At 42.3% G+C, this 27,553-nt stretch overlaps 2 protein-coding genes across 2 annotated transcripts in view; both read right to left on the bottom strand.

Moving 5' to 3' along the window:
* The window catches only part of cpamd8 (C3 and PZP like alpha-2-macroglobulin domain containing 8), a 40,432-nt gene extending 18,133 nt beyond the window's left edge, over window positions 1-22,299 (bottom strand). The window contains exons 1-28 of the mRNA XM_085774176.1: window positions 21,803-22,299; window positions 19,467-19,618; window positions 18,902-18,924; window positions 18,043-18,208; window positions 17,717-17,769; window positions 17,147-17,164; window positions 16,399-16,453; window positions 16,021-16,134; window positions 15,614-15,698; window positions 15,310-15,418; window positions 14,949-15,176; window positions 14,658-14,828; window positions 14,410-14,538; window positions 14,047-14,245; window positions 13,738-13,904; window positions 12,426-12,575; window positions 12,087-12,248; window positions 11,832-11,974; window positions 10,982-11,044; window positions 9,805-10,036; window positions 7,847-8,000; window positions 6,615-6,745; window positions 6,404-6,455; window positions 5,999-6,297; window positions 5,071-5,139; window positions 4,209-4,365; window positions 3,917-4,093; window positions 2,176-2,257 (exon numbers count right to left, since the gene is read on the bottom strand). Of these exons, the coding sequence (XP_085630302.1) occupies window positions 2,176-2,257; window positions 3,917-4,093; window positions 4,209-4,365; window positions 5,071-5,139; window positions 5,999-6,297; window positions 6,404-6,455; window positions 6,615-6,745; window positions 7,847-8,000; window positions 9,805-10,036; window positions 10,982-11,044; window positions 11,832-11,974; window positions 12,087-12,248; window positions 12,426-12,575; window positions 13,738-13,904; window positions 14,047-14,245; window positions 14,410-14,538; window positions 14,658-14,828; window positions 14,949-15,176; window positions 15,310-15,418; window positions 15,614-15,698; window positions 16,021-16,134; window positions 16,399-16,453; window positions 17,147-17,164; window positions 17,717-17,769; window positions 18,043-18,208; window positions 18,902-18,924; window positions 19,467-19,618; window positions 21,803-21,888 (3,626 nt within the window). The 5' untranslated portion in view covers window positions 21,889-22,299. The remainder of the gene's footprint in view (window positions 1-2,175; window positions 2,258-3,916; window positions 4,094-4,208; window positions 4,366-5,070; window positions 5,140-5,998; window positions 6,298-6,403; window positions 6,456-6,614; window positions 6,746-7,846; window positions 8,001-9,804; window positions 10,037-10,981; window positions 11,045-11,831; window positions 11,975-12,086; window positions 12,249-12,425; window positions 12,576-13,737; window positions 13,905-14,046; window positions 14,246-14,409; window positions 14,539-14,657; window positions 14,829-14,948; window positions 15,177-15,309; window positions 15,419-15,613; window positions 15,699-16,020; window positions 16,135-16,398; window positions 16,454-17,146; window positions 17,165-17,716; window positions 17,770-18,042; window positions 18,209-18,901; window positions 18,925-19,466; window positions 19,619-21,802) is intronic.
* A 593-nt stretch (window positions 22,300-22,892) lies between these two features.
* On the bottom strand, window positions 22,893-26,535 carry sac3d1 (SAC3 domain containing 1). Its single transcript, XM_085774175.1, has 4 exons — window positions 26,452-26,535; window positions 25,421-25,841; window positions 24,571-24,853; window positions 22,893-23,878 (listed from the first exon to the last, which is right to left on the bottom strand). Exons 1-4 carry the CDS (start codon window positions 26,478-26,480, stop codon window positions 23,412-23,414), a joined length of 1,200 nt encoding a protein of 399 aa, XP_085630301.1. The 5' UTR covers window positions 26,481-26,535; the 3' UTR covers window positions 22,893-23,411.
* Window positions 26,536-27,553: the final 1,018 nt, after the last annotated feature.

The following is a 27,553-nucleotide window of genomic DNA, read 5'->3' as shown; positions in this document are numbered from 1 at the left end:
ACAACAATGTATTACTAACAAGGGGTTAGAGTTAGGGATGACATCATGGATCAGGTGCTACTTATGCTACTATTGTAACCAAAATGGGGAAATAAAATCAAAACATTAGTAGAATGTGGCAGATCCTTTGGTGGATGTGTTTATGTTTCCAAATTGCTTAGTGACACATTTAGATGATAATATTTTTAGTGAACACACAGAGAGCTTTAGTTTTAGGAATGCATCTCTATAGCCAGGCGATACCAAAAGAAAGGAAGACACAGTGGCTTTTTTCAGTTTGGCACAGGACTGGAAATAGATATTAGGTTAATACTGCAGCAGATATCAGTTCTTTCAATCTCTGGTATTCAGCCCCCAACCCCGCTAATGCTGTCAGATCAGTCTTTGGGCAGACACAAATGCCATGCCAGCCTCAACATGTAGAGAGCCCAGGACTGAGACTTCAGAGAAAATGAAAAAATATACTGCCCCACTTTTAAAGATAATCATATAAAGAAGGAGCAAAACTTAACAAGTTTGTTAAATGTTAGTTGTTTTTGTTTAGTTTTGACCACATATTTCTCTGTTGGATAATATGGAAGAACAGACAGTCCTTCCTTTTTGTCTTTAGGTGCAGTGATAGAGTTTATGCACCTGGGGCTGGGATGTTGTTTGTGTGTAAAAAGCTCATTAGGATAATAGCAGAAGATGAAATGACTAGTTAATCCAAAGATTAAATCGATACTTTCAAAAATAAAGTAATTAGGATTAGGTTTACTGTAAATTATGGGGTTTAAAGTGCTACAGTACAGTTGGGGATAAGGAAGCAAACAGTAAATAAAAGCTATTCACAAGAAGGGCAATAACCTATGTATGCACTGTATGCACAAATACACACCCAACCACGACATTCCCTTCAGTCTGCATTGCTATGTCTGCAGAATGGCCGTCAGTTTTCATTCAAACCAACATTAAAAGGGGGCGTGGGGATGAGGACCTACTCTATAACTCCCATTATTAGTCAGTGTCTGCCTGCTCCTGAATTACATCAAGCCAGTGAACTTTCAGCCCACTCTGTGCACTCTTAGCAGCCTTTGCAGCAGAGATGGCCAGCACTGTACACCGAACAATTACTGCCAGCCCTTGTCATTATGTTCAATCTTTTCGACACATCCTGTCAATTTCCTCTCAGATACATTTTTACAAGCTGGAATACATTAACACTGCATTACGGGAGCTTTTAAGCAGGCAGTAAATGTGCTGCTCTACTTGTGAACTCTGGAACCAAAACAAAAGCTGGGCTTGTTTTGGATGCAAACATGTTGCTGATGGATTCATAAAGTGTCTGATGCAGGTTTACTGAAGGTTCACCATCTGTGTTGTGCCCACAACCCACACTTGTTGCCCCGGGCGCCAAGGAAAACTCCAAACCACTGCTTGTTACATCCTCATATCCTCTCACAGTCATCGGGGGAAGAGTTCAAGGTTTCCATGGCAGTTTAATGTTACCAATTACACCCAGGTAGTGAGTCATTAAGAGGCATGCACTACCTCTTTTCACATTTTGTAGGCCATGTCAAAAAAAGAGCAGAGAGCCATTTGGTGAAGTGGCTCCAGACAACTTACAACAGTGTCTCCAATAGTGGCATTAAGAGCATGTCTGTGGGGCCAAAACAGCATGGGTCCACTCAGTGAGACGGATATGAACCCTGATTAACTGAAAATAAATCTTGACAGCTTTTCCTACCTCAGGGATCCAATTATGCAGTTTGTTTACGATTCTCTGCCGTTTATGTAACCTGCTGTTTCACAGTATTAGCTCTATTAAATATCATAATACCCACCTCAGCTCATAAATCAACCCAAGGTATGCACATTGTGCATGGGCCTTAAAATCCAAGCAGTGGAGTTCCCCATTGAGAGCATTGATTTCAGTTTTATAAATATTATGAGATGATTCTGTCTGCCTGCCTACCCCCAGGGAGTGTAAACATGAAATAAAAACTCACCAGTGAATTAAACACACCAACATGAATAGATTCATTTGAGCACAGCGTACTGAGATGCTGATAAAAACTTCATTGCCTTGGCTTGTAGTCTATGTCCTAGTTAAAGTTGAAGAATGTGACTACAGCTAAACGTAGTTGGCTGGTATGAGTCGTGTAAACTTGAACGGTTACCCCGACAATGACTTACCACATGCTACCAGAGGAATCCCTCTCTCCAAAGGCACTGTAGGATCCATCCTGCCGTTTGTAGGTAAGTTGTCTCTGGTAGCCTGGATAAGAATAACGAATAGGAGAGGTGATTGGAGAGCAAGAATAGTTTTAAAAAAAGAAAAGGAAATGAGAAATTACCTAAACCGTTTATACACTTTGTCAGATTTTAGAGACCCTGCAAAGACTGTAGGCAATTCAGCTCAACATATTTTTTTTATCCATCACCCCAGACACTGGGTTAAAATAATAGACTAAAAAAACATTCCAAACAATTCTTGCACTCTGTGTGTTATGGGATAAACATACACTAACTGCAGGAAAAGAATGATGATATACTCAGAGTAAACCAAGAGGCAACCTCCTGGGCTGAAGAATGAAGCACTAAAGGCTGCACACTTTGGGTCGGTATTTTTATAAGTGCAAACATAGGAACAGAGATGCAATAAACTGAATGCAAATAATGAGAACTTCATTCTCATTTCATTGCATTGAGCTGCACCTAAATATATGGCCTTGTTGTTGTTGTTGTGCACACGATGAAGCACTTTGTGTTCATCATTGTGATTATGCAATTATAACAGACTAACTATACAAAGGTGTCCAGGTGCTCCACGCTGTGATCAAAGACGGCGATTCAAGCACAAGCCACTTAAACAAAACAATATGGCTAATATGGAAATAATAATGCATTTGTTCCCATATTTTATGAATTTCCACTTTAGAAATTTGCTCCATGAGTGTTTTGGATTAGTCAATTCTGTCAACTTGAGGTCACCTTAACAGTTTTTTTCCCAATACCTGGATGATAGATAATAACTCTTCGACTTTTGCCATTTGAGGCATGAACACAACTCCGCGGGGTGGCCTGCCCCTTGTATAGCACACTAGGAAAAATGAAAGTTTCTGAAGGTGAGTCATCTTTACAATGGGTAAGCGGAGAAAACAGAGGGGGTGGAGGAAAGCCTGGTCTGGGTAACTGAGTAAAAACATCCAGCTTCTTTCCGATCCATGATCTGGAGTATTGAGTTCCAGCCAGGCCAAGACTCCTCTGTCAAGAAATCCACACTTCCACAAACAAAATCCATTATCCAAGGTAAACTTGACTCCAATAGTTTCCAGAAAACCCAACAACAGTATACACTGTGCCAGCAATTAGAGGACATTCCTTCCTCTCGGCATGAACCCACTTGGTGCACAGCTGGGCTAAGAGGGGGTTTTACTCGTTGAGAATCATGGCACAATCTGAGAGTTTCATTGACGCTCTTGGTTCCTCTGCTCAAACAGCTGCTAGCTAACTGCTGCTAGCTAAGTGTTAGCAGGGATTTGGGAATGCAGCGTATCTTTGGGTAAACATCTGATATCTCAATTAGCACGACTGATACTGAGCTTCAAATAAATAACATTTACAGCAAATATTCAACTTTCAAACTATTTTGCTTGCAATCAAATCCAAATATCCAAAGTATGGTGGAAAAACAAGGAAAACAATTCACTCACAGACTATAGACAATTTGTTTAAATTACGAGTGATCAATAGTTAAGTGTCCCAAACACAGAATAAGAAATACAGAGAGCAACAGAAAGTGTGCGTGCTTGTGTGTGTGTGTATGGGAATCGTGTATAATCCACAAGGATACATTTGCGTAACAGTAGGCCTACATTTTAAGGGTAGAGTGTAATATGAAAACCTGAATGCTCTCGGGTTGTATTTCCTTTACCTTGCAGTAAATAGTCGGTTGCTTCATTCTCAACCTCAGGGCTGAGCTGCCTCGTCTTCTGTAGGTACTTGAGAACAAAGACATTAGGGGCAAAGTGGATCATGTTCTGCTCCCCGCATCCAAAGGGCAGCCGCAACAGCTTGTCAAGGTTATTTAGAGTTGGCCCCATGACATCACCTGATGCAGGTGCACAGAGACACGCACAGACACAATGAACTGGATTTTAGTTCCACTCAAAGACAGCAAATGATGGAAATAATAGTCAGTGTGTCTCAGAACATAGAAATAATACCAATCATAAATGCAGTGGCCTTCTCAGATCCCGGAACCATGTTGTGAGGGACCCCCAGAGTGAAGGCCTCATTGTGGTTCTCATCAGAGTCCTCTTTCCTCCAGATCTTAAATTCTCCGACTGAGCCCCAGCCTGTTGAGAAGCCAATGTGGCGCACCTGGATGGACAAACAAACAGATCATTATCTCAATCACATGAAGGGAAGTTACAGGCAAAAAATAGACAATTACCAGAAAATATTCAGAATTTATTTAGGAATTGGGAGAGAAGTTATCAACTGAGAGGGGAACATAAATTAAAAATCTTAAAAACAGGAACAATTCTGAAAAGTTTCTGTATATCTATCACTGGTGTCAAATTATGGAACAATCTAACTGAAGACCTCAGGCAAAGTCCAAATATCAGCCGGTTTATGAAAATGTACAAAGATATGGTGCTTAGCAGGTACAGTGGATAGTGATCATTAATGACTATTGCATTACTCCTTAATTGATACGGCATGGTGATGATGTATATGTATGTATGTATGTATGTATGTATGTATGTATGTACATGTATGCGTGTGTATATGTGTATGTATGTGTATATGTGTTGATATGCATGTATATTTTAACTAGACATAGGGGTGAGAGCTAACAAGCTATGCTTCTTCTCACTCCTTTTCGAATATGTCACTTATTTTCCTTTTTTTTCTTTTTTTTGCTTCCTCAGTGTTCACTTTATATTGTGCTGGATAAGAATTTGCTTAGTAGCAAATCAGGAAGCCTTTTACTATTTTCATATTCAAAATAAACATTACAAACAAAAAAAACAAACAGAAAGTAAAGTAAAGTAGTGTATAAATGTCATAAAAGAGTCAAACCTGTCCAGGGATCTGGCCTGCCCAGTGGAGGATCACTGACTCATTGGATGGATGTAAACCATGTCCGACCTGAAGAGAGTAATGCAGACAGGCTAAAGCAAAAAACACCTCTGGAGAAATAAACATTTGTAATTAAAAGCCCATCATATTGTTTTGTTTGTATTCAATTGTGATGCCACAGCTGCACCCTGTAAGGATCAGAACACAAGTAGAACTGTACACAAACAGACAGCAGTCAACAAGAAAACATTACGAATCAGTGAACCCACTTTAGAAAGCAACTGGTGCTGTTTTTGGACTCCCTCACACTGAGCACTAATAACGTCCCTCTGCCAAGTGTTAGTGACGCCAGTGTGATTCACTCACCTCCCACACACAATCACAAACACAAACATACAAACAGACCCATGTAGAGAGCATTTCCTCCCTGGTACTGGAGTTTAACTTCATAATCACATTAAACCAAAGACCATGCATGGCCAAGCCCCACAGCTCATTAACCCTAAAATGCCATCGTCCCCAAGAAAATAAATGAATCCTATTGGACTGTAATGTGCATTGCTCTTCTGCAGGCTTTTAATTGCTGCCTTTGGTGAATGGTGCAAAGCTAATGCCAGGGCTGGGGCCGGGAGGCAGCGTGCCAGCCAGAGAGGGCCATGCGAGCACCAGGCCATGGATCAACGAGTGTCCTCAGTGACATCAGCCCGTTAAGCGTGACCTTACCGGAAGGCACGCCAGTAAAAGTGGCGCCAGTCCTCCTAACACACAGACCCCATGGCCTGCTGAGTGTTTTTCACCCTCCTCTTTTTCTGTCAGAGAGTCCACTCATGATCTAACACAAATCTGCTGCACTTGTTGGTGCAAAACCTTTATATGTTTCTACACTTTGAGGAGAATATTTTCCTCTACAGTCCCTTTATTTTCTTACCTGTACCACGCCTCCTTTCCAACTGATCCAGAAACTTCGGAACTCGTCCCAGGAAAGGATGCCTGGTGTGGAAGCACTGACCAGGGGCTCGCCCATCTTGCCCAAGGAGATCCAGGAACGAGTGTTTTGCCTTCCCCCAAGTACGATCTCTAGCATCTCTGCACTGTCGTGGGGGCTGGCAGAGAGAGCAAAATGGGCATCGTTGTGGGTCTTCACTGCAACCTGGAACTGGTTCATCCTGGCCGGCTTTTTCACATACTGATACTCATATTTGTTGGGAGTGGAAATGTGGATCCTCTCTGACAATGGAAATACAAAATAGACTCAGGCACACAGGGTTATTAAAATGTAGCCAACTGTGCAATACTATATCAATATATGATAGAAGACTGTGTCTGCACTGACCATTGGGACAGAAGAAGACACTGTATGTGTATTCTCTAGGCAGGCCTTCTGGCTGTAAGGAGGATGAGGAGAAGAGAAAGGATGAGGATAAGTAAGGACAAGTGACATACTGTACATTAAGGGAATAAGGGAAATAAATTCTAACTTTAAACTTTAATCTTTAAATAAAATACATAAAGCAAATGACATTGATCAACATCAGCCCTCATACCTCCACTAGGACTGTCCTGCGAACATAGTCCAGGCCCGTTGGGATCCTTCTTTCCTCCACATCGTTGCTTGTTTTCCCTGTCTGGAGTCCATCTGAGCAGCAGCTTGGTTCACTATAGGCAATGGCACGAGCTATCGGGCAACGCAGAACAGAATCAGTGTTTCTTCTTTCATTTCTGTCATGGAACAGTATCACCAAATTTGATTGTGTTTGAGTGTCTGTGGAGTGTCAGCGCAAGCCACTTGCTAGCTTCTTGACACACTACGGTTGACAATGTTACTGGAGATTTCAAACCTACATTTCAGCTGGAGACGATTGTGCACTAATGATTCCATATTTGCCAATTTGAATCTGAAGGAGCATCCATCTAATAGCACAGGCTGTATAAGTCACCCTTTATAGGTGGATGAAAATATCACCATGGCAACAAATTATCATTAAAAGTGAAATTATTTAGGGTTTTCCTTAAAACATGATTGTGAAGTCACGAGGCCTCGTCTCTACTGTCTTTGTGGTCATCGCTCATAACATACATTACACGGGACAAACACGTCTGTAAGAGGACTCCCAGTTCTCTTGCTGAGGAGCACATTGGAAATGTGGCCCTGTGCCAATGGCGTCTCTTTGTGTGTGTGTACTGAGAGGGAAACACAAGGGGCCAGGGGACTAGGAGTGGGGCCATGGGGGGCCCATTGACCGCCAGTGACCTGCAAACTCATCAACATGCCACTCAGTGCCACAGCACGGCTCTGGTTTGCTCCCCCACTGCCGGCCTGCTTTGTTCTCACATGCGCTTTGGAGTGGACTGTTTGTAACTCTGGGTGGGTGACCAGATCACACACAGCTCAGCTCCTTGGCCAGCAGAGCTCTCCTGAGTCAAAGGCTTGGCTCTTTGTAAGGCATCACACTGAGGGGACCGACGGCCTGGTCAAAGTGCCACACCACTTAAGAATTCAAATAATGCTACTTTCGCCATGCAGAATGCACTAATCTGAATTGTTTACATGAACAATTGTTCATTCACAACAAACACTGAGCCGTGCCATTCTCTTTAAAGCTAAAACAAAGAAATTTGGGACATGTTGTTTGTTTGCTTAATTTAAATAATAATCTACTTCTTTGCATGACATAGAGACAAAATAAGCAATCATAGCTGCAGCGAAGTGTTTTTTTTTCCACTCAATACAAAAGGTGACAAATGTCATGAATAACTGTTCATTTTGCTGGGGTACCTGTGATGTTAGCAGATCCCAGTTCAGAGAAAGACAAAACAATCGATGTGGGAGTAGCCTCTCCTGGTGCAACACACTTCTTCCTGGTAAGGTGGTGCCTTCCAGGATGGCCAACAAACTTGATGCCCTTTGGAATTGATACTTTAACATGAACCTGTGAGAGAGGAGAGGAGAGGAGAGGAGAGGAGAGGAGAGGAGAGGAGAGGAGAGGAGAGGAGAGGAGAGGAGAGGAGAGGAGAGGAGAGGAGAGGAGAGGAGAGTCTGACAGGGCTACAGTGACATCATCTCTGCCAGGCACCCCCCTCCCTCATATAGCGTGTTCCCCTCAAAGCTCTGAAAGCAAGGGAGAATTTTTAAATCACATTGTGAATTTTCCATGCTGACTGACTCATGCTTCTCAAGCTCCCTGAAGGATTAAGTTCCACTCATCGTCCAATTTTCACAGAGGGCTCAGTAAAGCAGAGGGATCTTTTAACTGTTCTTTATCCACAAGTCGTAAATAACACGGCAGAAAATATAGGAATCACATGTTGTTAGGCTGGACATCAAAAGAAGGGCTATTCTGGTTTGCATATTCACCTAACATGACATCAGGGCAGCACACGCACAAGCCATTTAACAGGCTCATCTGCAAACATCATGATGTCATCTGTGTGGAGCGCAGGATGGACCCATTTAAGGCCAAGATAGAGCTCAGAAGGCTCTTCAAAGTGAGTGCTGAAACATACTTCTGGGCTAATCTCACATCTTCACATTACAAACCTGCGCTTCCTTTGAACACAGTTTCCAGTACCTCTTACCTACAGTTATCTAATCAACAACCCTTTAGCTTCATTCTTCACTATGTTTCGACCACACCGATTTTGCTTAATACAAAATAAATAAAAACAGTGGTGTGGATGTTTTAGCCCCAACAAAGATGCTCAGTCTTCTCTGTGATCCACAATCTTTATTTCCAACACCTTTGTACTTAACAAACCTAAAAAGAAACTCTTAAACTTACTTTAATATTTAATATTATTCTTCTTCTACTACTGTCTACTCTCTTAATGCCACATACTATATCCCATTTTTCCAACTTGAAGACCTTTTCTTTATCATTTTCAACACCCTCTCTGCCAATTTCAAATGGTCTGTTTACCATGTACTACTTTGCTTCTTGCTCCAGGAAGGATGTTGACTCTGAATGTGTCTCCTGCGACACATTGGGAGTTGCTAACTGTTTCCTTTCAACTGACAATGGCCAATAACACTCTAGGACCACTGTAACGCACACACAGTTTAACACTATCCTGCCAGATGTTACCCCGGGTCAAAAGTGTCACAAGTGAAATGACGTAAAAGTGAGTGGACATCAACAAATCTTCAGTGCTGTAAGTATAATATCTATTTCTATCTGTTGCCACAACAAGACCTGCTGAGATTACTCACAGTAGAGTCAGCAGCACATATTCATTTTTCCAACTGAAAAGCAGCTGTACAGTACAACTTTACAAAACAGTCATAACTCATCTCTGTTATTTTTTTTGTGAAAAATAAGATTTTAATGGGGCGGTGCGTGGCGCAGTGGTTAAAGCGGCCGCCCCATGTAGAGGCTACAGTCCTCAACGCAGGCGTCCCCAGTTCGAATCCCGCGTCGGGCAGACCTTTCCTGCATGTCATTCCCCCTCTCTCTGCCTCCCCCTTTCCTGTCTATCTCACTGTGCTATAATAAAGGCAAAAAGCCAAAAAATATACTTTAAAAAAAAAAAAAAAAGAAGATTTTAATTGACATTTCAATGGATTATACACAATTTGAAGTGTCTGAGCTGAAACATGTAAAAGCTCCGATAAGGCCCTTTAAACTGCGACAAATTAGTAAACCAAAACTGCCCCAACCCTACAACTCAGTTGAGTTTGTTTGTGAAGGCTGGACAAGTTTGCTTCCTGTCCATTTGGCCCCTCATTCATCATCTTACCTCAGCGCACATTGGCAGGTAGTTGTAGACGGTGAGGGGAACTTTGGTCTGCTCCCCTCTGATTAAGCTGTAGGGCAACGTGAAGTCGACAAAGAAGGGCTTAAAGGTACGAAGCTCCACTCTCTTTGCTAAGCCCAGCCCCTTCTCCTCAGATAGGCCAACGGCTTCTGTCACCCAGGTGGTGATTGAATCCGGCACATCCAGTCGCAGCTCCGCTTCCCCGCTTTCAGAGCTGTCGGTGACACATGTTGAGATACAACTTGAGTGTCAGGGAAGTAAAAAGAGTTTAACATCCTTTCATGGTTTAATTTAAGCAATAAAGGTTGCAGACTACAAAGCTGGACTTGATGAAACACTGTGGATTTCTTTTATGTTGGCAACACCTGGGTCAACACCAACACCTGCACCGGTGTAACTACAGCAAACACTCTAAAAACAGATAGGTGTGAGGGACAGTCAGGTGTTGACCCAATCTGCTTCTTTGAATGAATGAGCTGAGATCATTATTGGCAACACATATTTAATGTTGGTCTTGGCAAAGGGTCACAGGGTGTAATAAACTTGAAAAACTGCATGTACGCCCATTCCTTTTGATCAAAGTTGCCCAAAATCCACTTCAATAGACATTTAAGGGAAATCAGAGCTTTGGACTTCACAGGAAATTAGGCAGAGCTGGAGTCCCATCCAAAGGAATCAAGCATATGGAAATCTATGGGCAACTCATTTATATTGGCTGAAAATGAATGGAAGGAGCTGTTGAGAAAGTGACAGTCCGTTCCAAGATCGCCCAATTTAAATGAGGCACATTCACACCCAGAGGGGGGAAATCTTGGATGCTGCTACATGATGGATCATCCATCTTCTCGCATACAGATTTACTAGCACCTTTCCTCTCCTCTCTCTCATTCCTTTCGTCCCCCAACAATCTGTCATCTCATCTTCACTTTCTCTTTTGCAGCATTCATTTTTTTATCCCCACTTCCCATCTTTTCTTGTACTTGTGTATCCTTTGCCCTTTTACTCTTCCAGTTTATTGTACATGTACTCTTGCCTTGTTCAACTCTTCTAAATATTTTAGATTGTGACAGATTAAGACAGTGTGGTGCACCTCATCCACGTAGCCACAGGCATGTGACACACATATGAGACTGAAATATTTATATGAAGATTTAAATACCTGACGTTGAGGCAGTGCCACACCCAAGTCTCTGGGAAAAATGTACGCCTCCGCTTCTCTGCTCTGCAACCAAAACACAAGCTGACATCAATAAAAGCCTTCAGCTGCTCACAATAAAACAACACCATAATTGGAAAATGTATTATCCTGAATTCCACACTGACATTCTCTGAATCATGTTATGTGTTTAATGTTCATCTCTTGAATGAGAAGTATTCGTAACATTGCTGAGAGTAGACCTAAAATACGCACAAACTGACAAAACTCATTTATTTTGTCATGTTTTCTCTGTTTGTCCGTTGCTAAACTCTGAGACCTCATTTAACCCGAGCATGACACATATTGAAATGTGTATTACGAATTTATAATTGTTTGAATCATGAAGTAATTATTGGTTTCTCATGGGCTTGGTTTCAAATTCATTGTTTTTAGAGAAGTACATGACCATGAAACTGTGTGTGGTCCAGTCAAAGATCATCACAGTGCATTCACATCAATGACTAAACCAAACAATGGATACATGAACATCAATAACTGTATATCCTCTAAATCCAACCAAGCTCACCCTCTGTTAAGGTTCAATCGCACATAGTTAACTTTGTTATATCTGATAAGTTTTGCTAGCAACTTTCTGATTAAAGAAAATATTTACCCGCAGCGATTTTTTTTTACCTTTTAGGGTTTTTATATCAGTTAAGAAAACTTTCGAAAAGCCACAATTAAGGCAGCTGGAACAAGACAATATTTGGACTTTTAGGCATCTTAGAGTTGCTAGTTGGGAGGCAGAAACTGCCTTTGATGTTGATGTAGATTTTTTGCTAAAACAATATCTGTGTAGCAGGACCTTTACCTGGTTGTGGGGCGAGAGTGCATGGCAGCCACTAAGGTGGAGGTGTGTGGCTGAAAGGCAGGAACAGCCTCGTCTGTGTACATGCCTCCACTCTGCCGGTGGTTTAGACTCACCATATCTGTCATCACAACCAGCCCTGATTCCTGTGTTAAACATACAGAGAAATAAAAACACACACGCACACACAAATTAAGATTATTATTCTTTATCCCTGTACCATCACAGTGGGCCTTTTAGGTAAGTGTGTGTTCTCACTGTGAAAGCAAAGCGTGCGTCTTTGGTGATGTCCCAGTGCCATGGAAACACAGAGGAGCGTCTTCGTCTCTTTGATGACAGCCCGGGCCACCAGAAGTGTCCGTCATCTTTAGGAATGCCAAAGGCATCTGAAACATCAAAATCTGACAGCTCCTTGAACACCTGCACAAAAGAAACACGTCCATGTTAGCACACACACAGTTGCACACACAATAGTAGAATATAACAACACAGAAACAATACATTTTTGGATGAAGGTCAAGTCCCTCAGATAAACCACTCTTCTAAAGTGGACATTATCATAGTGCATCATCACCATAAACTAAAAGTACAACCAACCTTGTCAGGACTGAGCTGGAAGTCAGGCTTTAACAGGTAAAGACTCTTATCCACAGTGGCCACACAAACACAGGAGCCCCTCTCTCCCCGTACATGCAGGGTCACCGGGTCGCCTGGCATGGACTCATTCGTTGACAAGGAAACAGACACCTGCAATCCAGCCAACAAAGGATACACAACTGATATGCAAGAAAACAGTGTAAAGGCAAGCATGCACTTTCTCTAAGCCATAAAACTGTACATAGATGTTCAACCAGTCTTAGACACCAGGGTTCCTACTCATGTATTTCTATTTAAAATTTTATTTTTGGATTTATTAGTTCATTGCCTATCACGGCATAGCTTAATAGTCTTTTTCAAAAGGCTTGTTTGTCTGACAAAGGCTGCTCAACAGAATGATATACAGGACCAAAAAAAGGTACAGAACTCTACATTTAAAAAGCTGAACCGAGCACCTGATGAATTACCAGTTAATTAATAAGTGTTGTCATTCATTTTCTGTCCCTCAAATTTACCAAATAGTTTCAGCACTAGTTGGCAGTGTTGCCTGACAGTGCCTAAGAGGCAATTTGTGTGTCACTTGGAACAACATCAGTTCAGTATTGCTGAGTAGTAAGATATGGTGGGAAACGACAGGACAGGGAGTGGAAAACTACAGCCTATGAAAGAGGAGGGATGGTGAGAGTCGGCCATAAACTTTCACACTTCAAAACAGTTTTTCAGTAATGCGCAGTCACAAATTAGCCCCGTTAATCGGTTCCGCTGCCCTCCTTTCACCACTCCGTAACCTGTCATCCTCTCCTGTCACGACCCCACTCATCTGCCTGCGGCCCGCATGGCCTCTGTCTCATCATGCCCTCACAACCCCCTCCTCCGACACACACACGCACACACAGTGTTGTAATGGCATACCAGGGAGCTGTAAATACTTCAGGGAGTTAACTCCACCTAATGCAGGCAGGAACTGGGGATCTCTCCCAGGCCAACACAGCTGTTTGTTTACAGACATTACACTGTGGACAGAGCTGGTGCATGGATACTTGCACTCAGCTCCAAAATGTATACAGTGCCTGCAACGTTTCCCCCCCAGGTTTTTAATGAGTGTTATACAATGCTGTAAGTTTTATATATACACTGTATATAAAAAAAATCTTAACTACATATCCAACAACATCAATGTTTGGAAACTTGTTGCCAGTTAATCATTAATATCTCAGTTTGTGTTAATAAACCAGATACCTAGGTAATACAGAAATGCTTCTGGATAAATGAGATAGCTAAAAAGAGAATCTGTTTTATTCTTTTTCCAAACCTGGTTTTCAAAGTCGGGCTGGATAGGGATTTGCAGGCTGTCTGTGACTCCCTCCCCGTTTTCTCTCACATAGAAGACCAGCAGACGGCTGAGTGGTGCCATGCTGTGGCTAATAGGGAAATGTAGATAGGTCACACAGCTGTCCATCTCGGCCTGGGAGGAGGAGCCTGCAACACCAGGCACAGTGAGGTGAGGGTAAAATCTTCATGAGATCACCTGATGTTGCTCAGAGCAGGGGTTTGCTATGCATCTATTTTTCTACTGACATGCAGCTGTTAAATGATCCAAGGAAATGATCTAAGTACTTACCGGAGGCAGGAGGAGGCAGGTGGGTGGTGTGAACGTTTTTGTCAAAGGTGACTGTCGCCCTTTTTTCTCGATGTGAGGCTGTCAGGTTGGCCGGCTGTTGGCCCGATACGATGATGTTCCCCCTGGATGTCACCTCATAGTGCAGAGTGAAGTTACAGGGACAGGTAGATTTGAGAGCCACTTCTGCCTCTTGGCCGACCTACGCACACAGAAAGATACAATTGTACTGTTGTGACTATTTCATGGACAATACACTGTAGCACTGCAATGTATCAAAAAGTTTGAACCCAACACAAACTCAACACCTGATGGTGGTGGTGGCGGTGATATAGAACACACCACATTCAAATGGACAACACTTACCTTGAATGCAGCGCTGGGGCTCTGGATTTGGATGTGGCACCTGCTTGGAGAATACCAGCTGCTGATTGACAGGTAGCTGGGCAGGTACTGGTCTCCTACTGCCTTTCCATTGATAGATGTCACCTTGGTCTATGCCAAACAAAGACAAAACATTCTAACTCTTCATAATATTTGCTTGAAATTAGCTTCTCACTTCACCCTGTTTATATTGCATGCATGTAAAAACGACTGCCACTACAACCACTGACCTCTAGCCAGACATACTGGGCAGCAGTGGGGATGGAAGGGATCTCAAAGCTGGCCTGGCCGTCCTTAGAGATTAGTTCACTGGTGTAGACGTTGTCCTTGGGGGTGAGCTCAGCCTTAACACGCACCCTCACCCCGTCAGCTGGGCTCCCGTCAGGGTAGGTCACCTCAATCTACAAGGAGAGTGTAAGGGGTGGGTGGTGGAAAGGCACAAATCAGACAAGTCAGCAATGACTTGGTTTATCCTGATTTATCAAATGAAACAAGTTACAGAGACTTTTTTGTGGTCTCACCTTCCCTTTGTAAGGCAGACCAGGCTTGAACTGTTTGCGTGTGTCCTTGGAGTACTTGATGTCGATGAGCTGTTTGTGGACGGGTGTTGAATCGTCAAACGTGGTTTGCCTGCTTCCGTCTATGCTGCTCACCGACGCCCAAATGCTTACTGTGCCCCTGAAGTGGTCTGCTACATCCAAAGGCATCATGTCTTTGACACATATGCTGAAGTTCGCAGAGCCTTTGATCTGAGAAGAGCAGAGGAGTGATCTGGTATTGTGAATGTGCCTGGGGCCCAATCAACAAAAAAGGTTTCAATATCAATCTCTAATGAATTTATAACCAGATCAATTCTGTTGTTCAAGGAATAAATAAACTGACCTCCATGTTTTTAATCACAGGATGGCCCATCTCATGACGATAGTAGCCCACTCCATTCACTGTCATATTCACCGTTAACTTCCCTGTCACTGGTTTCCCAAAGGTATACCTGCAACATTGACATGTCAGACAGCTAAGGTCAACAGATAATGGAACATTAAAAAAGCATAATGAATGCAATATAACAGAGTTACAGGTGCTAAGCTACATTTTGTGGATGGTCAGCCAAACAGCAGTCTCCCCTCCCAAAAGACCACATGGACTTTTGTTTGATCTAATCTATGGTGAAGTTTCAGTGACTTGCCTGGCCCTGACAGTGGCCTGCTCGCATGAGTTCAGGTCACGGATGTAGCGTGGTGGATCTATCACCAACTCAAACTTTGGCATCACTGTGAAGGAGGCAACAGAATATTACATTTGAGTTACATGATCTACTTTCTTTAATGGATGTTTCCTGCATTATATCTGTATTGCTTATCAATGGCTTTTTGCTGGATGCATAAAATAATGTTATTCTACAAAGGCAGTCCTCTTATGTCAAATATTAACTTTTTGTAGGTCGCCTGCAGAAAGGAACTAAATACAAAAACATAGTACATTCACATTTGACCTCTAGATGTAAAAAAAACCACAACTGTGACGACAATGAGCATCCAAACGGTGACGTTCGTTCTTTGTTATGCAAACAACTGTCCATGTGCAGGTTCTCACCGTATTTCTGCACTTCAAATGATTTGTTATAGGTGTGGCCCTGCACCTCCACAAAGATAAACCATTCTCCAAACATTGGCTGGTCAGACAGAGGGAAACTCATGTTCACAACCCCTACAAGAGAGAAAAATGTATTTAACACATTCAGTGCCTGTGTGCTTGATAGCCGTTTACCATGTACCGACTAGCGCTCCTGATATGACGGTAACAATCACTGTCCAGCCATGAATCATGCAGGATGAACTAATTACCTATCACCTTACAATAATCATAAGTTAAAAATGGAAATTATTATTACCTAGAGAAACACTGCAATGACACAAGATACAGGCTAATATACAATGATGGTGCATAAATACTGCAGAGCATGTGGCTTACCACAGCAGACAGATTTAAGACTCTTCCACTGGATCATCCTGGATCCTCTTGGATCCTGAAAGATCAAATTGGGGTAAACAAAAAAAAACAGTATTAAGATTACACATTGTCATGGGCACTTGCTCTTGTTGGGATCTGTTGGGTCTCTGTAATTACTGTTGTGAAAAGATCCAGGCACTGTAAAGTGCTGTTGTAAATTGGTGCTATTTCAAAATAAATTGACTTGACATTGTACATTTTTATATTGTCATTATGTTTGAAATAGTTTGAGTCATTAAACTGATCTTGATCTTGACCCAGAGACTTGACTCCAAAATACGTGTACTGCTGCTCCTCATGTGACATGTGACGCAGGTAAGAGGTTGCATGTGTTTGTCGCCAACTATAAAGCACGTATGGGCATCCTAAAAAATGTCTTATGAAGCAGAAGCTTGTTATTTGACCTGTATGTGGGTGGTGGGGTTAAGGGGGGGGGCTGAAGAGAGAAGAGAAGAGAAGAGAAGAGAAGAGAAGAGAAGAGAAGAGAAGAGAAGAGAAGAGAAGAGAAGAGAAGAGAAGAGAAGAGAAGAGAAGAGGTTCTTTTCATGTTGTTTATCCTTGCACTGTTCCAAAGAGCACCCTGTTATCTAGGTGAGCTGCCTTGATTTCTGCTCTGTAATCTCCAGCCAGACTGGGAACTAAAATTGCCACTGTCCCCTCCCGGACGTGGCTCTGCCAACCCTGGGTGGTCCTGCCAGCCTCCACTCACCAAAATATAAGCTTCAATCTGCAAAAAAAAAGAAAGAAGTGGAGAGGGGTGAATGTTATGAATTAGATAACAGAAATGTAAAGCCTAGAGAGGACCCTATGCTTCTTCCCAGTGCTTCACTTCACTCCTTCCTTATCCAACAATCATCCATCTGTGAAAGTGAATACTGCCCTTTACCAGCAGCAGACCTTTATAGCTGCAAACATCAATAAACCATCTGTCTGCACAGTTGCACAGTATATTTGGAGCCATTGCTAACATTCCAAGTGAAATGACTCTGGCTCGGCTTCTGTAAATAAGTGACTGTACATTTCTCCACACTCAGAAGTTTCTCTTCTTAATTTCAGCAATTAGAGATGAAAAGTGTGTTTTTACTAAATATTGAGTTGTCGTAAAGGCTAGAGATGTGATAAAGATTATACAGCTATGCAGTTTGGGTAAAGTTTGGTATTCATTTGTTTATTGTTTGTGTGTCTGTTTGCTATTGATTGGTGTGTAACGTTTACAGTGTACTGGAGTGCATGTAGCGAATGTGCAGATTTTATTTGCAAGAAGCAGTTTTTTATTTACCTTGTCATTGACTGGCCTCAGGTCAGGGGTGACTGTGTAGACATTAATCAGCACTATAGACAGAAAAAGAAACATGATACTGTAAAATATAGCCGGTTTACATCATTTCAACATGAAAGCTGTTTATTTTTGTCAGCCCCTCAGATCAACAAATCTAATGCAAGCAAAGTTACATCCCAGGCAAGACATGGTATAATAGTGATAGTAGTGCAGCATTTCAAACTGACTGAATTTTTTCTGTTTACAAAACCCTAAATATGAGCCTAAATTCTCTGCTTTCTGTGCAGGAATTAACTGATTAACTACCAGGTGCACTATGAGGGAACCTTTATGTTTGGGTTTGTAGACAGGCTTGTCCGTCTGGATGAAGACAGCTGTGCCCTTGCTCTCCACTGTGACGGTGGTGAAGTTGTGGAAGATGTAGCCTCCCTCTGTGAGGTGACGGTTCCCCCACACCTTTAGATGGGCCTGGCCTCTCAGCCCAGAGGGAACCTGGTGATATATACACACACACACACACACATACACACACACGCAACCATAAAAGCAAACACAGGCGGAATCAGATCTGAATTTACCAGAAGTAAAATTAGGTCAATGGGGGACAGATTGAAATGTTTACTCTCGGCTGTTGTAGTAACACACAATTACAAAAAAATATTCCCCTTGATTTCACATTTTAAATATTTTTAAGGGGAACAAAAGCGACAGAATAACAAAAGAGCTACATTTAAACAACAGAGGAAGATGCCAAGCTATAACACTGCACACTACACATGACTGTATTTCACGAGAATGAGGGTGGAGGTTACAGGGAGGGGAGAGCAGGCAAGGAAGAGAGAGAGAGAGAGAGAGACAGAGGGGAAGAATCGAGTCGTGCATACTAGATTGATCTATTCCAGCCTTCGGGGGCGGCGGACCATACATGCACGTCAACAGCTGTTGCATATTATATTGAGGCTGTTACCTTATTCCCATTGAATGAGCAGAGACAGATGTTGCATTGCAAATAATGTTAGTGTTGATTTGCATGTTGCCTGAGGAATGTGCACTCAACGGACAAGAGGTTCTCACTACTGTGCAGCTGTCACCGCTAAACAGCGAAGTGCATTTTAAACGTTTCTGGAAAGCAGCATGCACACACACTGTAGGACACTGCAAACTAAGTTGCACAGACAGACTCACCTTTAGTTTGACGCTGCCTTTGTCTAAAATAGAAACAATGACATTGTTTAATGTTGTGGTATTTCCTCAGAGGTTGCCACACACTCATATCCGTGTAATCATCATTATAATGCTATCAATATTCAGTAGAGATACTGCACTGTGGCCCACTTTCCCCTGGAGGTTCTTGCCCTGGGTTAGCAGGACATCCAGCTGCAACCTGTCTCCATGCCACTCTGAGACAGAGCTAGCACCATCTATTCACGGTGCTGTCAAACAAATCACACACTGTATATACTAAGTGGCTGGTGGGATGGGCTGAACTGATGCCTCCAATCATAGAAAAATATCTACGAAAAGCCCGGCTGGTCAGGAGCACACAGCAAGGGCAAAGGTCAATTAGGCTCAAGCTGTGTGTGTGCTCCTCTGCATGCTTCTGTCAGCATCAATGCCTGTATGATCTCAACGTCCTCTTGAATAAATCACACAAAGGAGGCGTATCATAACTCAATTTGTTACTGCAAATTTTCTTTCCAAAAGTGATGCATTGTGCCAGTGTAACCTTAGCTTCAGAGTGTGTCCTCACCTAGCACTGAGCCGTGGCCGTGTGCCACCGTCTGTCCTTTCACCGACAGCTGCACCTGGACGCGGGTTTCTGCTTTTGCATTGAAGATGGTTATGCTCACGCTCTCCTCCACGCCCGCTCGAAACACCGAGGGCGCAGCAACCAAATATCCCCTGAAAATGATAGGAAAGATGTGAGCGGGGGGATAGAGGTAGAGAGAAGAGAGAGAACATGGTAAAGGAGAACAGAGGACATATGAGTGCACACAGAGGAGGAAAAGCAGAAGTGGCAAAGCAGTGAGAGAGGTGGTCAAGTGATAAAGGAAAGGTCAGAGGTCACAGAGGGACAAGAAGAGGAATATGGATGAACATGTCCTGCATCACTGGTTTCGTTTTAGAAGCAAATCCTCACAAATATCACTTACCACTCCTGACTGTCGGTGAATACGGCTGTGTAATTGTAACAATGGCTTTCCGCAAATAATACAGGTGAATTAAGTGTTGAGTTCACATTTCTTTCTCACCCCACACAGACACACACTTGCACATGCACGCATACACAACAAATCACACATACAAACAGGGACATTCCACGTGGATTTGTGCAGCGAGATCAGGTTTAATTGCAACGGTTACCAGGGACACGGTACCTGTTGGCCAATGAGCTTTCTGCTCTAGTGTTTTCTTTGGGTGGTCTGGCACCTCTGACAGAGCCTTGGCGTCTGTTTTGAAAAATAACGACTGAGATTCCACACAGCCACTCTGACATTTAATTGAGGGAAGGAGCCTGTCACTGAGGTCACAGAGCAAAGGTCATTCTTTGATGATTATAAACAGTCTGGGAAAAAAAGCCCAATTTAAGTTTTATTTGGATGAAAGAATATCATCATCTGGCATGGAGGGGCTATATCTCCCAGGTAACAAAGGTAGAATAATAGGAGCTCTTGTTAACATCCAGAGTCCTCCTGCACAACCAACTCAAGAGTGTGTGGTATGGTAGGTGTTCGGTGTGGAGCAGATGATATAAGCATTCTCCAAATGATGTGTTGTGTTCAGTTACTTCTACTATTTGTGAGCATGTGCCGATTTGAGAAACACCAATACTAAATCGGTCATTCCAACTCTAGTTCTTGAGGCAAACAGGCCTACTCACTCACTGAAAACTTAACTGAAGATCACACAAATTAGGAGTGAGCAAAGCCTCTAGCACAAACCCAATTGCATGCCTGAGAGAAAGATCAGGTGGTTGGCATTACAGCACTACTGCATTACAGCCGGAGGCAACTGCAGTTCCTGAGAGAGAAAGTCATGAGAAAATCCCCTGGAAAATAAGGCTTCGGGAGAAGGAAGATAATACGAGGAAATTGACTCTGTGCGTTTGATCTACAGTGAGTTTAACCAGCTCTTGGATGAGCCCGGATCAGGTGGTGGAGACCATGCTTATTTCAGTCACATGGCTTAATGTACTCAACTTCTCGTTGTTTTTGCCCAACTTTTGTCCTCAGCTGAGAGTTGGTCAGTGCCTGAGAAGGATTTGTGTTCTCCTTTGTAGGTGAAGTCCTTAACAGTTTGCTCTTTTTTTTTTTTTACTTCAATCACATGGTTTCGTGTCCTCAGCCTTTTGCTTTGCACTCGAAATTCACCCTCAGCTGAGAATATATCAATAAATAACATTGATATAAGCCACTTTCACTCAAGCCTGCATTTGTCAGTAATCTGGTCATTTTTTGTTTATTTTCTACATTTAGCTGCATTCCTTACCTCCCCCTGGAGATCCTGGAAGAAGTGTTTACAAATCCTCACTATTAACTCAATTCTCAAGGTCAGGATTAAACAAACAGGGCCCTGACTGATGGCATGGAAGTGGCAAAAAGTCAATTTTAACCCTTTTTGCCCCTGGCTCTGCAGGAATAATAAACCTAATAAAACCTACCATTGTCAAAGCCCATGAATTTACCTGTAATATTTGTCAGTATCAGTGTAGCCTATATTCAGCAATCACAACATGAAATGCAGCAACAAGCTTCCTCTATGCTCTCAAGTCCAACATCACAACATGTTATTGGAGTGAAAAATCTGGAAAAACATGATTAAAAATATGGTGTGATAGCACAATGATGGGAAACACTACAGTGACAGATAAGGGCAGATGCAGCAAATAGCACAGATCAATGATCAAGATGCTTGTTGCGTGTATCTCAATGAAAAGGATAACGCTGCTATGACAACAGGTCACATCTAGAGCAGTATCAGTATTTTTCTTGCATAGCTGGAGGAGTGTAGCTGAAGTGAATTTCCGATGCTTGTAGTAGCCCCAGCACAAAGCACTGCAGCACATTCAACACTGGCTTTACTTACTGTCTCTCTTGTGCAGAACTTCTGCTCACGTTGCAGATCAACAAAGTCCATGAAAGGCTCAAAGCTGTCAAAGACAACCGCAACATTTTGGCCCCAGTAACCGAGATCCTGCAAGGAAATCCGTCTCTCTCCTCTGAAGGAGGCTGGAGCGTTTGACTCTTAATGAAAAGATAAATGAAAGTTTAACAGTCTGCGTGCGCCTACAGCCCTCCCAGTCTATCTGTATCTATCCATTGAAGATTTGGTTGCCGTGATAGGTGTGCAGAGCTTCTTCCAGATCACAAAGATCTACTTTTTTTGTAATAATCATCCCACTTCGCCAAATCCAGTTCCAAGCAAACCGTGTATGTGTGTGTGTTTTTTCTTTCTTTTAGAGCCCAGAGTACACGGATAGTCCTCTCCCATGTGCCTTCACCCGCCCCGGTTCCGTTCTCTCATATTTCAGCATTACAAATTGTAAGCGTCCTCCCACTCCAGCGCGCAGAAAATGTCACTGTAAAGAAGTGTTTGTCATGTTAACTCCGTGCAACTCTTCGCTTCCCTCGCTTCTTCCTGCTGGTAACTTTTTTTCCCCCCAAACGGTCGATCTTTTTTCTTTTTCCTCTTATTCTTTTAATTCCGCTCCTACAAACAGCAGCGAGTCAGGAGGAGATCAGCGTCAGGCTGCGATTCATTCACTTCAATACCTCCTCTCACGTCTCTGCTGCAGAGAGCATGACTAACCCCAGTGTAAAGGAGTCTGCGGTTCAGACCACTGCAAGATACCTGCACGTCTCATAGCCTACTTCTGGTTCAGTTTGACATCTCAGAAAAAAAAGAAAAGAAGAAAAGAAGTAAAAGAAAAAGAGATCTACCGGATGCAACCGGCTTCTTTTTGCGTTGGAAATCATCAAAAATCTGTTATAAGGAAAATAACTTCTGATAGTATCACAACACAAAACACCTGAAGCAGGATTCTCTTGTTTAGTCTCTTATTTTTGTAGCAGTTGCAGTTCGCCGACATCCTGTACAGATATCTGCTGCCCTCACCTGGTAAACGGGCTTCAATGCGCTTTTACCAAGGAATTTCCAGACCAAAGCATTTCTCTTTCAGGTAACAAAATTTATTGAAATGTTTCTGAGGTACTGCATCAAAAAGAAAAAATGAACACTGTTGCACAGTAGAGGTCCAGCATGTTTTCTGTAATACTGATCAAAATGAATAAAACCAGTGAACAACAATATTAAAACAAAGAACATCGCATGATGAAAAAGTAAAGACAGAAAAAGTATTTCCATGAGGGAACTTTTTCTCAGTTAGGGTACATCCTTGGCTCAGCAACAACACAACCCTGACCCCAAATCCCTGACCTGAACATGTAGAATCTGAAGCATTTCATGTGTAAAGCATACTGGCATTGGGTAACTTGAAAGGAACCCCCGAGGCTCAAATCAAACAAGATAACAAGAGAAGAATGAAAGTACTTGATCACAAAACAGCTGCACTGCTGAAGTGTCCTTGAACATGTCTTTAAATCCCTGTCAGTAGCATTGTGAATTCCCTGTGGAGAGGTTTAAACATTTAATTATAAAGCACTGCTCGTATGACTAATTCATGTACTGCTTTGTCTCACGCACAGCCGTGAATGATACTCACAACAGTGAGGTCTCTCTGTTTCTCATCCACCATGCTGTGATAGAGTTTACAGTTCAGCTTCCCTTGTTCAGGCTCAGTGAAAGCAGCTTTGGAGAAAACCACCTGGTTGTCCTGGTTGACCTCCTGTCCGTAAGCCTGACAGAGTCGGGCTGTCAGTGATGCATCTAGAGACAAGAGCTGAGCCAGTCTGTCGAGGGGAAAGCGACAGTTACGGCTGCTGTATCCGTGGCTGAATATTAGCAGGAGATCTCGACGGCACGTCACCAGGTGCCGGTGGAGCGCACAGCACTGCAGGAAGGTCAGCTTCTGTGCCAAACGCAGCAGTCGTACAGGGTTACGCTCCAGAAAGGCCTGGTTGATTGACAGAGCGAGCTTGATGGTAGGAGTGCTGCGGAGCCGCTCAGGGAGCTCCATGATGTGCTGAGCTGCGCGGGCTGAACCTGCAGGAGCAAACATGGAGAGATGATCCCAGAAAAAAACTTTTAGGAGACAAACTTGTAAGAACACATCAAGAGTAGGCGTTATGAATCTGCTGCGCACAAAAGAGACTGTAATTTGCAATTACATATAAACTACCAGTCGAAAGTTTGGACATACCTTCTCATTCAATGGTTTTTCTTTCATTACTTTCTACATCGTAGATTCTTACTGAAGACATCAAAACAATTAAGGAACACATATGGAGTTATGTTGTAAACACAAAAACGCTAATAAAAACAAAAGTAAGTGTTCATAACACTAAACCCAACTGAAGTGGTTTGGGATGAGTGTACAAAGCTGTCTTTGAAAAATCTAAAACACATTCTGCTTTAACACTTTGGTGTTTACTACATAAGTCCATGTGTTCCTTCATAGTTTTGATGGCTTCAGTAGGAATCTACAATGTAGAAAGTAATGAAAATAAAGACAAGGCATTGAATGAGAAGGTGTCTTTTGACTGGTAGTGTACCTACCTCTGTATAAGTTATCTCAGTAACACAATCTCTTCTTTTTTTGTGTGAAAAATCAGACTAGTAGTATTTGTCTTCAAAATTAACCTACTCATCTTTGTGCTTTTAAATACAACACTTGAATTCAGATACAAATCTATAAATGCAAAAAATCATTTTAACCATTATTTAAAGCAACCAACCCAAGTTGTATAGGAGACCAAGAGCCTGAAACTCTTCCTGGTTGGGATACAGTTCTGTTCCAGTTGCATAGCAATCCAACAGCCAGCTCAGATTCTCCTGTAGGTGCGTGTCGTTAATGCGTGGGTCGTAGAGCCGCAGCTGCTCGCCACAGAGACGATAAGAGGCATAGATGAGGAAGCGTACTGTCTGCTCTAAAATGGCCACACAGTCCAACCCAGACACCCTCTGGATGATCATGTCCTGCTTCACAGCACGCAGCCGATCAAAAACAAAGCCGTACACCTAAGGCATGAGAGAAGATTCATTTTAATAAAAGAATATGAAAAGAGAAGAAAGAAGAAAGAAGAAAGAGAAGAAATAGCCCGCACAACCTAGTTTTGCTCCAGAATATTTTACTGACGTCAGTAAAGGTTGTGCGGGCTATTTCTTCTCTTTTCTATTGTCCCTTTGGCCCAGCACCCCAAGCAAGGGATGTGCGTATATTTTCACAATAAAAGAATATGTGCATTAGAAAGTTTGATTTTTATGAAATTAGAGTTACGGTTAGATTATACCTTAACACCACAAATCCCTTCCTCTGCTAGTCACACATGAGCCATGAGGGCTAAATTTGAAATGCTTGATGTTCCTAACTAGGTATTTAATTCCTTCACATTTAATTGGCAGTCACTCACAATTTTCTAGCTGACCCGAGTACCATCACAGAGAGTATTCACGTGGGGGGCAACACATACCAATAGCTTGTGTTGTGTAAACATAAAGCTAGATATAAACTCAAACTTCACTTATGTTTTAACAGTCATTACAGGCGTGGATGGAGGAGTGCAAAACAGAAATGTAAATACTAGCCTCAGTCCATGGGTGCAGACTAGGGTTGGCAGCGATGTCGTCAATGAGATAACGCACAGTTTTCAGTAACACGGCAGGTGGACGTAGGTCGCTGGGTCTCGTCGAGTCTTTCCCAGCTGCCGGTCTGGAGTATTCCTTGACAGAACGTGAGGGGTCTCCCCTGGGTCGTCGATCTCTTTCTGTGCCTGCTAACATCTCAAAATGATGAAGGCGATGATCTGTCTCACGGATTCGCAGCTCGTGAGCGGGGCACATGGTCTGGCAAGTCCCCCTGGGGACTGTCTCTTTCCCCTGTGCATCACTGAGTCTCTCGTTCTCCTCCACCTGTCTCACCTGTGCTTTGTCTTGGCCTCGCCATTGTTCCTGGTTCCTCTGCCTCCACTCTCCTCCTGTTGGAGCATCCCTCCTCTGTGAGTGAGAGCTGTTTGAGGAAATAAATCCATATATTTTAATGAGGTTTGACATTTCAAAGAGATAGTTTACAAACAAAGTAGATAAATGGGTTAGGGTTAGAGGGGGGCTTTATATTTACAATTTTTAAAAAAGAAAAAGAAATGAGTGGCTCCTGCTCTGACTGTGTTCATCTGGTCCCTTTGCACATACATCAGACATTTCTCAAACACAAATACATTTTTAAGTCTGTTTATATATTGTGGATCACGCCTGTTTTATTTCCTACGAACTAAGTTGTAACTCACGTTACTGTCATTGCAATAAGTGCTTAATTAAGCTCAAATTGCAAACTGTTCAGTTAACTGTGATAGCCCATAATCGGTGATGACAGCAGTGATGATGTTGCTAGTCACTGTGTAGTTGTAGTAGAGCTAATGTTGATGTGAAGCCATTAGCGGTGGCCGACAGTTAGCTAGCTAACGACGACACATGACGCGCTGCCGACACCGCGTCAACATACAGATGTAACTCACATGTTCCGCTGAGCAAGTTGTCAAAACTATAATAAAAGCGTTGGCTTTCAATATAGTTACTATAAAACCTTGAATTTATATGAAAATGCTCATGTTTGCACTCACATGCGACGAGGCGCTCTCCTGCGGTTCATTGGGCTCCTCAGCACATCAGCCAATGGGAATCTGTCCTGCTTGTTTTGCTTTAACGTCACGTCCGGTGTTGTGTTTTTTTTTTTTTTTTGGTCACAGCTGGAGAGGGGCACTTGAGAGACATCGTCTACTAACCGCCGCAAATCTTCCTTGTCCTGATTTCACAAGATGTTGGAAACACTTTTTTGAGATCCGTCTTCAATGTCACATTATTTTTTGCAGATTTGTAAACTATTCATTCATGGTGCCAACTTGTTTATTTACATGCACTGCACTGCTGCTCCATGATGATAATTGCTTGAATAAGGTGTTCCTAATAAAGTATTATCTGAGTGTATAATAATGGTAACACAAATTGGAGTTACAATGTAACATTTAAAATTGGACTTCACCCTTCTCTGAAAATGATAAGTAAATTGATTTGTGATTCTTGCCTCAGGTGTTTAGTGATTACAATCCCCATTACTATTTGTCTAGCAGTAGCTATTCCTCTTGGGGTCTACATGATTCCACATAATGCAAAGTTTGGACTGAACAACATCAAACCAGGCAATGACCCAAAACACTCAGTCTGTTGTATAACAAATTATGTTTAAAGACAACGCATTTTATCATCAAATACTGATTTAATTCAGTTTTTTTACTCTACACTTTGGATGGAATTAATGAATAAATACTACAGGGTTCCTGCAGCTTAAGTAAAGTTAAATTTAAGACTTTTTAAGACTTTTTTAATGCCACTTGAAATGAAATTTAAGACCAAAATGCAAATCGAAAAATGGGTTTTACCCACATTCCCACATGGTCCAAGGTAAAGTGACTGCAACATGAACGATGGGGGGGGGTTCCTAAATTCTACCTGCCACTCAATGTTTTTATCCGCCACCATTTTGCAAGTGTAGCCTACAATTGTGGTATTTGTACTGTAATTTGTTTGATTTTGAACGGAACGGTACCACCACATAAAATATTTAGAAAATGCTCTATTTCTTCACTCACATTTAATTTTACTGTAGAGTAACTGTATCACCCCACTATTTTTCTGATATGAAAACCTTGCAATTGTGAGATTTTC

This window comes from Trachurus japonicus, chromosome 4, assembly GCF_045865225.1.
Source record: "Trachurus japonicus isolate A0001 chromosome 4, Traja_1.0".
Lineage (NCBI taxonomy): Eukaryota > Metazoa > Chordata > Actinopteri > Carangiformes > Carangidae > Trachurus > Trachurus japonicus.
Note: the sequence above shows the minus strand (reverse complement) of the source record. Positions and strands in the feature narration are given on the sequence as shown.